Source organism: Battus philenor, unplaced genomic scaffold, assembly GCF_028537555.1.
Source record: "Battus philenor isolate CCGP_79_NKW_IND1 unplaced genomic scaffold, ilBatPhil1.0.hap1 SCAF_12, whole genome shotgun sequence".
Taxonomy (NCBI): Eukaryota; Metazoa; Arthropoda; class Insecta; order Lepidoptera; family Papilionidae; genus Battus; species Battus philenor.
In genome coordinates this window covers 2,987,637-2,998,847 of record NW_027181674.1, presented here as the reverse complement: position 1 = coordinate 2,998,847, position 11,211 = coordinate 2,987,637, and the positions used below count along the sequence as shown (strand labels likewise).

Below are 11,211 nucleotides of genomic sequence, written 5' to 3'. Positions count from 1 at the left end.
TTTTTATTTTTTGATTACCCCGTTGGAACTTGCCTATATGCAGCGTCCTCCGATTACCTTAATAACACCATCTGTGGTCACCATTAGGTAGATTATGGATTATCATTATCTTATTGGAAATCTAGATCAATGTCCTAGTAGGACATCCTACTCCTTGATTTCAACAATGATGATGTTGACATTGATTATTTGAAAGAAATAAAAAGCAATAAAATATTTGTTCGTTTATATTTAATAATGATATAACGTGTAGAGTTAACAAAGTTGCGTATAATCGTTATTCTTTAGTTTTGGTTTCAGCAAGAGCTAATGTCTGGAAGAGGCTTTCCTCTGCAATGGTTCTGCCAGCCGTACCAGGCGGAGAAGCCGTGTCTCTGGTAGATTTTCTTGGCGCACGTAGCTGCCTTTGTGATGTTATCAGATAGTAATTCTGAAAAATAGTAAACAGTGAGAAACGAAATTATATAGAATGTGTTTGTGGACTGTGACTTTCAGATACATAAAGCCGTCTCCATACTCGTTCTGCAACTTGTGACATGTCAATGAAGCTCTAAGTGAGCGACTGTTATGTACAAGATGATTGGTTATAGGTGAAAAATACAAAAAAAAAAAAAGAACTGAATGTATAGCTCATTTGCTAATGTATGGTACGCCATTAAAAATATCAATGGTTTCGGAAATAATAAACAACGTTATCATGGTAAGTATTTCAAAGTTCGTGTTACTTAAAATAATATTAATAATTGTTTATTATATTTGTCTCTGCTGATTTTGTACTGCCAGAAGTTATTGTCCAGTCGCATTCCAACAGAAAATATAATTAATGTATCATATTTTAAATAATCACTGTATAAAGGTTAATTGGAAATAGCTTTTTGTTGACAAAGCTTTTACGTTTATAAAGAGTCACCATGTATATATCCTCAAATATGGGTTACGTAAACACCCATAAGTGTAAAGTAGGAAAGCAATGTTTATAATAATAATTGTAAATATAAAAATACATATGTTTGCAAGTGACGTTGCAATCCTTGCCGGGTGTGTTGGTGTTGCTACACCAGTATCTGTCGTTGATCTGGAATAGTCCGTAGTCCCGGGAGCCGTCGCGGTTCGGCTTGCCCACGGCGTCCGTGCGCCGGGAGCTCTCGTTCTCCACGAGACACACCCCTGGTGGATAAAACAATTTTAATATCATCATCATTTCAGTAATAGCACCTCCACAGCTGGTCCTGACCTCAGATTTCAAAAAGACCGTTTGAAAACTGCCTGCATACAGCATTTAAACACCACTTTGACCAGATCTTTCGTCAACTCGAGGTGGATGTGCTCCGCTGCTCTTGCTAGTACATGGTCTCTTCTCCAGAGCCTTAAGACTCTAGCGGTTTGTGACCTGCCCCACTACGCCGTGATAAATTACTTAAAGTTTGATAAATTGCCAATACTGAGCGGCTTGTTTAATGCTTTTTTGATATCATCCAGGGCAAGTGTAGCGTAGCACGTCTACCAATAAGGTGAAGACTAACTTGCTACGGAAAACGGTGAACGGTCGCAACTTAAAACCGGGAAATGTAATCTTTGTGAGGACTATGTCTATGATGCTATTAGTAGAAGTCAGTATAGTTAAGGGGAAAGGTATGGAAATATTAATTACTCTTGATGAAATTACTCGAACTATTGCAATGATGCCATAAGACGTTCATTGCTGAACATGAGCTTCCCCCATAGATTTCCTATAGGACCGGTTGGAAACCTGCATCCAGTGGATTCTGACGGTTTTAACAACGCAATCACATTGTTGGTGGATGAACAACGCTGGGCTTGCCGGACTGAGGTCTCCACTCCATCTTAAGGTCCCAGCTATTTATCTTGCCCACAGCCTCTTCTACTTACCAAATCGTTGTGCTATGTTGGTTCGTATTTAATAAGTTTTTTTTTATAAAGAATGCAATTCATTAAATAATATATCAAAGGAACTAACAATCTCTCATTTTATCCTTCGGGAAACCTTGCCTTCTAAGCTCCTGGACTAATCCACATCTGGTAAAATTTTTAGCTTCACTATGAAGCACTATCGCCGCAACGAAAATAACTAACAACCACTTCATATTAATCACTTAATACTTCACCGTTTCACGGACCGCAAGTGTATGCCGATAATGACGAGTGACTGTGTTTAAATACTAAATTGTCACCGAGTGTATTTACCGCGGGGAAACGTTAACAACGCATATTCCTTTATTGTGGCGGACAAGCCGATTTGAAATGATTTGTTATTAAAGGAAACAATATGTAGCTATTTACACATGATTTAGAGTAATTATACATTCAATATTATTAAGGTTATACTGCAATTTTAAAAGTAAAACCAATTTGTACAGTTAATATAGAAAAGAAATACAGTTCACGATATGAATTGTATTTCTGACTTAATAAATATATGTTAAAGAACTAATCAACAATCATAGACGTGAATTAAACGCCATTATAATAACACGAATCTGACATAAAAACCTAAACATGAAATAGCAATCTCTTTTTCAGCAGATAGACGCGCACTGCAAGTTCGAAAGATATCTATAGCGGAATATAATATAATTGCCAAGCTTGGCAGGTGGATTGGCAGTCGTAATGTGGTACTACGGTACGCAGAGGTCGATGCTGCCCATCCTTTGGAAACATGTTTTTGTGAGCAATGAAAGTCCTGTATTATTAATGAACAAAGTGTGAATAATATGAGATTGAATCCCGTGAATCGAACTCGCGATCGCAAGCCTCAGTCCTCTGGGCTACCACTGCTCATGAAATAAAAATAATAAATAATAACAATTATTACTTTATGTATTTTATAGCATTTATTATTATATATTATAGTATATATTTTAAAGCTTTAAAACACGAATAAAAAACTGACTACGTAATTATATAAATAAAGAGAATCAAGAATCATAGGATAGGTTAGATTTCAGTATTTGTTTTTAAAAATCAATAATTTATTCTTTAATAATAATTGCTCGTTCCAAACGTGATTTACGGCCTCTAGTAGAATTTTAAGAATGGGAGCGGTGTCAGTTTCAAAGTCTAGGTGCATTATGACATACCAGAGGTATGTATTTTCATGAAAAACTTATTTTCTAGGCGTCTGCAATGTCTATCTAATTATTAGGGATTAAATAAACATTATAGCCGTATAGTAGAATCCTAGCGGCAGAGGATTGAGACTTGGGATCGTAGGTCACAGTTTTCATTCCCGAAATGCAATTTTATGTACTTTACTTTCAAACAAGATTCCAAAGGATAGGCAGCAATATCCTTCGCGTACTATACCGACGATTATGGTACATCCTTTCATAGATATTTTTGGATTAGGACTATGCTTTACAGCGAGCGTCTATAGGTGACGAAATATACATTAAACATTACTACTATCAACAATATTGTAAAACATTACACTAGATAGTTTTAAGTAGATCGGCAGTCCACACAATGTTGCAAATTTAAGTCATGAAACTTACTTCTTAATTTTGAATTCGTTATAAAAAAGAGACTTCATAGCGTTATAAAAATTATAACGCTATGAAGTCTCTTTTTTATTGTTAAAGACAACACTGCTATAAAATGTATTTCGTTCAACAATATTAAAATTCTAGTGTTTCGCTAGTTTTTGCCTACGTATTTGTCTACTGGTATATATAAAATAAATATTAATTACAATTCCTGAAAAATTAATGATCATTTAATTACATTTTACATTTATAATTTACTCTTTGTGCATTAAATATATAGGATTATCACTGGTCACAAACAAATTTCCGGAGGTATCATAATACCACATTTCGATGGCGATTATGGGATTCCCCCATAGATATCTTTGGAGGAAACCAATGCCTTTCAGCGGGCATTTATGGGCTGATACGACGACTGTTCCTTTGTCTAGTGTTTGTTATAGTTTACAATTTTATCTATACCTTTTGTAACATTGATATGTGTCTTTCATTTATTTTTAATCTTTTGTTAATCATTTCATATCAGATTGAATCATAAATGAATTTTGAAATCGGAACGTCCAATCACCTTCGCAAATATTGAATCATCCCCTGCTATTTAAGTGGATACTTAATTCACTTAGATCATTCGTTGATAGAATATCAAAGAGTTTAATTCTCAACATTGTCCGGAAAATAACTGTGGTCAACAATGAAGTTGGTTGTATTTCTCTCGGCGTTGGCTTTATTATGCTTGTGTGAAGCGAAGCAACTGTCAAGGTGCGAGCTGGTACGTGAGTTGAGGAAACAAGGCTTCCCGGAGAACAAGATGAGAGATTGTAAGTATGAGTTTTACGATTGATACTTCAGTATATTAGACGACCATTAAATCTGTTGGATTAGTTACCATTGATATATTGCATCAGTATCTTCAAGCTTTATATTAATTTGTCGTTTCCGTTTCTATTCAATTAAACATCTAAACTGTAATTGGTTGTAGTTGTAGAAGCTTTAAAAGGTTAAATGTATAAGCTCATTGATTAGAAAAAAGCTTTTAAGCTAATCATTATAAAATATGTTACATTTTAAGTAAGAAAAGGATCAATATTTAGCCACTTTCGCACATGCAGTGGTAGTCGTGCAACAAAGTGCACCGCCCGCCAGCCCGCTGATAAATGCGTATGTGGCAAACTATGCGAATTATACAACTGCTACCGTTAAATCATGTGTAACATTTATTTATTTTATCTATTGCAATGCGATAAGTCAACGACTGGTAATGTAAAGTCTTCAGGGGCAGATTGTCGTTTCGAAAGGTGGCAACCAGGTAGACCGATGACATAAATGGTCGCTGGAAATTACTGGATTAGTCATCGTGGCGATCTTTGAGAGAGGCTTATGCTTTTCAGTGGGTGTGTACTGGCTGAAACGTTGAAGAAGAAGAAGATATTGAAAGAAAGCTTATACAGAGTAGTAGTTAAAAGGAAATTGATGAAATCGCAACATCTAATAGCAATTAAATGTTTTCATTACTCTGGTCTTACGATTTCGAAAATTTTATATAATGTATTATATTTTCAGGGGTTTGTCTAGTAGAGAAAGAAAGTTCTAGACGTACGGACGTAATAAGCAAACCAAACGCCAACGGCTCCCGGGACTATGGTCTGTTCCAGATCAACGACAGATACTGGTGTAGCACCACAAACAAACCCGGCAAAGATTGCAACGTCACCTGCATGCGTTAGTATCTCTTAATTTCACTTTAACACTTCAACTAATTGTCATTCTTTTTGTTTTGGTCAGGTTTCTGGTTCTGAGTTGGTTACCGCGAGTCGGATGACCATTTATGTATATATGTTCATTATATTTATAAAGATATACAAAGTAATACAATGAGGTAAAAGGCAATGCTCATTAACGTCATAGTATTGGTGGTTCTGGCGTGAACAGCGAGGGCTGGATTTGTAACTTAATGTGGCGTAAAGAAGGACACTTAGCGCTGATCAGGTAGCCGCAAGGACCTTAAAGCTCTGAAGTGGAGACCACGGTACAGCAGGCATAGAGTGCGGTTTGGTCACAAGGTGTATAGACGAACTTGTTAATGTTCGAAGACGCTGGGTGCAGGTTGCTTTCAACCCATCCAATTGGAAATATGTGAAGGGGGGAGGTTGTCTAGTAGTAACCGTCCAACTGTTGAAATGATGATGAAGAGAAAGAAACTGAAGAGAAACTATAGAAACGCTATTTAACATCCCAAGAGCTGGACAGCATTCTATTCTAGCGTCAATTCGAGCCTCCCATCAAGTTCTTCGGATTGGTAACAATAAGTTACGGTAAAGTGCTTTTAGTACATTATCACTTATAATCTGGTGTTTGTTTCTTTTTCGTTAGAATTAACTAAATTAATTTTTAATAAGAAAATCACGTTGGTATTCCAGAACTGGTGACCGATGATATAACAAAGGCGTCTGCGTGTGCCAAGAAGATATTCCAGCGACATGGTTTCGACGCGTGGTACGGCTGGAAGAATGGCTGCCGAGGGAAACCCCTCCCTGATATCAGCCTTTGCAAAAAATAAATACGTTCTTGTAAACTTGAACGAGTATAACCATATATAATGTCTTGTTATGTACACGTATTTAATATAAATAATACACATTATTTCTACTCTTTTATTTAAGTTTGTTTTCATCTTCCTACAGCTCTGACTAGAGTAGACTGGACAGGCACTTGATACGTTATCTCTTAACATTTCATGGAGTAATCGTGGTGCTAAGTTCATCACGTTGTAGGGAACGTTGGATACTGTGTTAGAGTGAATGCTTGCAATGCCCAAAGCGTTCACAGGCCGCTACCAACCGATGCTATTTGAAATTAATTGGGGAAGGTTCAAGCCCATCTGTGGACGTTCTACTACTGAAATGATGATGGTGATTAGGTAGCTAATCAGCCACTATGTGTCATCTACTTCGCCCGCCAGAAGCAACTTATCAAAGTTGTTTTTGATATAAAAATTGGAATTTTTGTCATATGTTTGTCATTTAATTTTATTTATTTATAGAAACCAATTCGGTCTACCACAAGAGTTGTTATCTTTATTATAACAGTATGTTATTAATAACAATTCTTGTGGTATAACCTTCAATTAAACCTTAATAAAATTTATTCAAATTTAAAATAAATGGATACGGATTAGAGATAGGCTATTATAATATATACTAAATTTATTTGTCGTCATAGATAGCAATTCATCATCATTATTATTTCAATCGCATAACGCCGACAACTGGACACAGGAATCTCCTATAGATTTTTTAACGGATTGCTCCTTTTATAATTGCCAACTTTTATTGGGGGCTTCTCTTTCCCCTATTTTAAACTATGACAGGGACTTGGCTAACGAAATATTTTTTTTCAGTATTTTATTCTTTATTTTTCTTTTTACATTCTTCACATAATGTCGAATTCTTCCTTCTTTTACGGTATCTTTCACTTATATCTTTTATCCGTCGCAACGTATCTTACTTTACATTTTTATTTTATTTTTTATTTTTATTATGACATTTATTTATTCCATCTGTTAAAATTTGATTTCTTATTACTATTAGTTTTCGTTCATTATTATGACTTTCTTTATGACCTCTTTGCAGTATCCTTGCAGATCTGTGGCTGCATCATACGTCCCCTTATCAATAGGACTGGTTGTAAGCCACAAGGACGTTAAATGACTCGCTTGTATTATCGTAATTATTAAAAATAAATACGAGGGTTGCTACAAAAATTGGAAACTATATGCCATTGATTTGTAAGTTTCACTACCCTACAAGTTTTGAACGAACTGCCGGAGTAGTTCAGTCGCCATTTTGCTAACCGCTAGGTATTTGTCAATGCTTTTGTGAATCAGTCATTGGACAAAGGAATTATTATTTTCATTGGGAATTTTGAGGGACATACAACAGATAACATTATGTATAGAATAATATCATTGGCAGGGGCTGTTGTTATTATGTTATTATTTACGAAAAGTGATTGCAGACAGCTTTCGAGATGCGAGCTGGTTTATGAATTAAGAAGACACGGATTCCCGGAGCAACTGATGAGCGATTGTGAGTAGATATTCTTTCTTCTTTATCAGTCGTTACTGAACTAATCCGGTGTTATCAACATCGTGATTTTAGTCGTACGCTTGTCTATTATTGAACATAGGAATACCCAATAGTTTTCTTATAAATCCTGTTAAAAGCAGCCTTGATCCAGCGCCTTCTGACGACCTTACAAGGATGTCATTTCACTTGGTGAGTCTGCACGCTGCAATTGCCAGTTCTTAGCTTCCTTTAACCTCAAGGACCCTACGAAAAATAGATAACAAATGAAAGATATTGTTAATAATATACAGATAGAAAGATAAATAAAAGTAAGAAGTAAAATAAGACTAAAATAATTATTTAATACAATAAATATACCCTGTTCCTTCCTAGATAGGTGTGTAAGAGAGTTCTGCAATAACGGTGGCCATAAAAACACTGCAAAGATCCACCAGTCTTCTGTTTTTTACGCTATGTGTCCTGTTCAACATGTTATATTCTTCAGATACCCCTTATTGGTGTTATTAAATATTTTTTTAAGAATATCATTAAGTGTAGTAACTTTTATTTTTTTAACCTTTACTTCGTTTAACAGTCAGCTGTTTCTAATCAATGAGGTCATAGTGTTTAAAACACCTTAACTGTGTTAATGACTTCATAGAAGAAAGCATACCTTGTAATTGATGCGACCTTTATGGCATTACAATGTTAATAAGCTGATTAATAATATATGTGGTTCCACTGACTTTCTTTCGCCTGTTCTTCCAAGGTCTGAAGTATTTAATATTCGAACAGGAGGTAGATACATCTATATGTAATATATTAAACGTGAATATACAATTTTTGATTTTTGTTTTGAATTGAATGATATTTATTCAAGGGGTGTGCTTAGTGGAGCACGCAAGTGACCGGCGCACCCATCACGTCAGCCCACCTCGCCAAGATGGCTCGAAAACCTACGGCTTGTTCCAGGTCAACGACAGGCATTGGTGCAGTAACACTAGCAGTCCTGGTAAAGAGTGTAACGTCACTTGCAGACGTAAGCTGTTTTCTTTTAATTATATATATACTTGCTAACAAACTTGAAACTTCATATTTTATCGCCTGAATGCTAAGCCGCTGTCTTGTTGATAGACGACAGACTTCGAGTAACGGCTAAAGTCCAACAGGGTGTAAGGCATGGTTGCACAGACTTATTAAGACTAAGAACCACTCGGGCAAATCATGAACTGATAGCGGGCCGGCCGCCAGAAGTATAGGTAATTTTTGGTTTTATTCTGGATTAGAATTCAATATTTTTCAAATGTACGAGAGTATTATTTTGGCTGTCGGCGGGTCACCAAGGTTCGACCGGCGGGCCGCGGTCTGTGCATCCATGGTCTAAGGGGACCTTTATGGAATCATTCTGGCTAAACCAGCGGTTGAAGATTGAGACTTAGGTCGAAGATAGATACAATCATAAATAATTTACATTTTGTGCAATAATTATTTATGATTGCTACTACTCATAAAAATGTTTCCAGAGGATGAGCAGCTGTGTTCTTTGCGTACCATATTACACAGTACACAGTGATCACTAAACCCTATAAATATCTATGGACGACCTTTACCTATACTTTACAGTGGGCGTCTATAGACTGAAACGGTGATAAATAGCTATGTAACTTTGTCATGTGTCTTTGTCAGCATAAGCATTCCGTAATAGCGTTCCATATGGAACACTCATGCGGTTACCTTCACATCACAGTCTTTTGTTTTACTTAGAATAGAAAAGCTACATCTACCCCTAAGGTCTTCTTCTAAAATACCTTGGACCGAGGACGAAAAAGGATGTATAAAGCTGTGGTTGGAATAATTAATAAGCGAAAAAAAAATTATATATTTTAAAGTGTACAAGCTGGCGTTTGCTATTTTATATATTGCAGCGATTTACTATTCATTGCTTTGAGAGCAGCAATGGAAGCGTCTAAAAGAAAAAAAATTGGTATTGTACTCGGCATTCGATTTGGCGAGTCGGAATTATCTTTTTTCGGATATATATAATCAATTTAATCGTGCAATAAAAACTTAGATAAAAAAAGTGTTTTTGACATTTGCTTATATGTTTTGAGATTATTCTTATGTTATATTTAAAAAAAATCGGTGGTGACGTTTTTTTAAATTTGTTTTTAGAACTATTGAGCGATGACATAACGAGGGCAGCAGCTTGCGCCAAGAAGGTCTACCAGCGTCATGGGTTTATCGCCTGGAACACCTGGGTACTTAATTGTCAGGGCAAGTCGTTGCCATTTTCGCATTTCTGCTAAAATTTTTAACATTAATATTTTTGATTATTGATCGGTCGCGTTAAGAAAACAATAATTGTCCGCTGACTTAACCATGCAAAGTAACCAACTAAATCGTTTCTGTGATTGTGAGATTGACTTTCTAAATAGGAACGATACGATTGGTTTCTAGGTGAACAAACAATGATTTACAGCATTCTTAACGCGAACGAACTATTTATAGGTTTTTTAACAATGACGATTGTTCATTTGTAATATTATAAATGATGGAGATTGATTATAAAATAATAAATTTGTAGTAATTATAGCTCGTTGTTTGAATTTCTTTATGCCCCTTAATAACTATATGAGTAAGAAGTTATTTTAATACAGAATCATCGGAATTATCGAGTGCCATCGTCGTGTTCGAAGAAGATCCCGGATCTCTTCTAAAGTACTGAAGACGACCACTAACGAAGGCTTGGGGGATCCCTGGGTCCCTTCCAATTTAGTAGGAATCCCACCACACTCCATGCATCCAAAGGGCATGGTACTCGGATAAAAGTAGTTTATGTAATAATCCACGAAACGGCTTTTCTAGAAAAATCTTCTCTGTGATATTATCTGTTGTAGTTTCTGCGACTGCCCCCAAACAAACCTTTCATCATTCAAACATTTACAATAATTAGTAAAGTGTTCTTTTTAGATTCTGATCATGAGAGATTGAACCCATGACTACAACTTGTTGTCCATTTTTAACATAATTTTTTTATATTTTGTTTGCGTTCATTTTTTGTTTCTTTATAAATGGCTGTACAACATATACCGAACCCGTGAGTGTGGTTCACAATAAATTTGTGGAATTGTAAATAGACTCAAATTAATAAATATTTCATACAAAAATCTGGCAGGCCGACGACATAGTCAGGTTCGCTGGATGAGGGCTGATACCAGAAATTGTAGCGTTTTTTGGAGACAACTATTATTTGCAGTAGGTATTTATCGGCTGACATTATGGTAATAATTATTTATTTGTTTACCCTTCTTAAAAATTTATATAAGGGTGGATTTAATACTTTTAGGAATTATTTGCCAGTTAACCTTAGGTGGTGCAAAAACAATTAGTGGGCAGGTGACCAAACGTTATAAGAAAGTTAATTGGTAATATAAAAATATGGTTTTAAATACATACTATGTTTAAAATAATTACATAAATAATTACTTTCAAACATACACTTAATAATGTCACAATTTTTTTCTTAACATAAAAGTTATAAGCCTCGATAATTATAACTTAATAAACCTTTAATTTTGAAAACTTTTTTTTTAATTCTCTGTTAAATTTATTGCTTTTTGTATCAGAGACTCAGCTGATGTAAC

The 11,211-nt window shown here is 35.3% G+C and overlaps 3 protein-coding genes across 3 annotated transcripts; 2 read left to right on the top strand and 1 right to left on the bottom strand.

Annotated features, from left to right (window-relative positions):
* Positions 1-260: 260 nt before the first annotated feature.
* On the bottom strand, positions 261-2,122 carry LOC137932596 (lysozyme-like). The gene is made up of 3 exons (XM_068776196.1): positions 1,979-2,122; positions 1,013-1,167; positions 261-431 (listed from the first exon to the last, which is right to left on the bottom strand). Exons 1-3 carry the CDS (start codon positions 2,103-2,105, stop codon positions 297-299), a joined length of 417 nt encoding a protein of 138 aa, XP_068632297.1. The 5' UTR covers positions 2,106-2,122; the 3' UTR covers positions 261-296.
* A 2,061-nt stretch (positions 2,123-4,183) lies between these two features.
* Positions 4,184-6,120, top strand: LOC137932620 (lysozyme-like). Its single transcript, XM_068776229.1, has 3 exons — positions 4,184-4,321; positions 5,064-5,222; positions 5,921-6,120. Exons 1-3 carry the CDS (start codon positions 4,195-4,197, stop codon positions 6,058-6,060), a joined length of 426 nt encoding a protein of 141 aa, XP_068632330.1. The 5' UTR covers positions 4,184-4,194; the 3' UTR covers positions 6,061-6,120.
* A 1,368-nt stretch (positions 6,121-7,488) lies between these two features.
* On the top strand, positions 7,489-10,292 carry LOC137932818 (lysozyme-like). The gene is made up of 4 exons (XM_068776494.1): positions 7,489-7,588; positions 8,448-8,606; positions 9,740-9,841; positions 10,225-10,292. The coding sequence occupies exons 1-4, from the start codon at positions 7,489-7,491 to the stop codon at positions 10,290-10,292; spliced, it is 429 nt and encodes a 142-aa protein (XP_068632595.1).
* Positions 10,293-11,211: the final 919 nt, after the last annotated feature.

Bases quoted from the DNA above. Each gene is read 5' to 3' on its own strand.
- LOC137932596 (XM_068776196.1), bottom strand. From the start codon at position 2,105: ATGAAGTGGTTGTTAGTTATTTTCGTTGCGGCGATAGTGCTTCATAGT. The intron at 1,168-1,978 runs GTTAGTTCCTTT...TTTATCCACCAG, and splicing joins GAAGGATAAAATGAGAGATT to GGGTGTGTCTCGTGGAGAAC. The intron at 432-1,012 runs AAACATATGTAT...TACTATTTTTCA, and splicing joins AGGATTGCAACGTCACTTGC to GAATTACTATCTGATAACAT.
- LOC137932620 (XM_068776229.1), top strand. From the start codon at position 4,195: ATGAAGTTGGTTGTATTTCTCTCGGCGTTGGCTTTATTATGCTTGTGT. The intron at 4,322-5,063 runs GTAAGTATGAGT...TTATATTTTCAG, and splicing joins GGAGAACAAGATGAGAGATT to GGGTTTGTCTAGTAGAGAAA. The intron at 5,223-5,920 runs GTTAGTATCTCT...TTGGTATTCCAG, and splicing joins TTGCAACGTCACCTGCATGC to AACTGGTGACCGATGATATA.
- LOC137932818 (XM_068776494.1), top strand. From the start codon at position 7,489: ATGTTATTATTTACGAAAAGTGATTGCAGACAGCTTTCGAGATGCGAG. The intron at 7,589-8,447 runs GTGAGTAGATAT...TATTTATTCAAG, and splicing joins GGAGCAACTGATGAGCGATT to GGGTGTGCTTAGTGGAGCAC. The intron at 8,607-9,739 runs GTAAGCTGTTTT...ATTTGTTTTTAG, and splicing joins GTGTAACGTCACTTGCAGAC to AACTATTGAGCGATGACATA.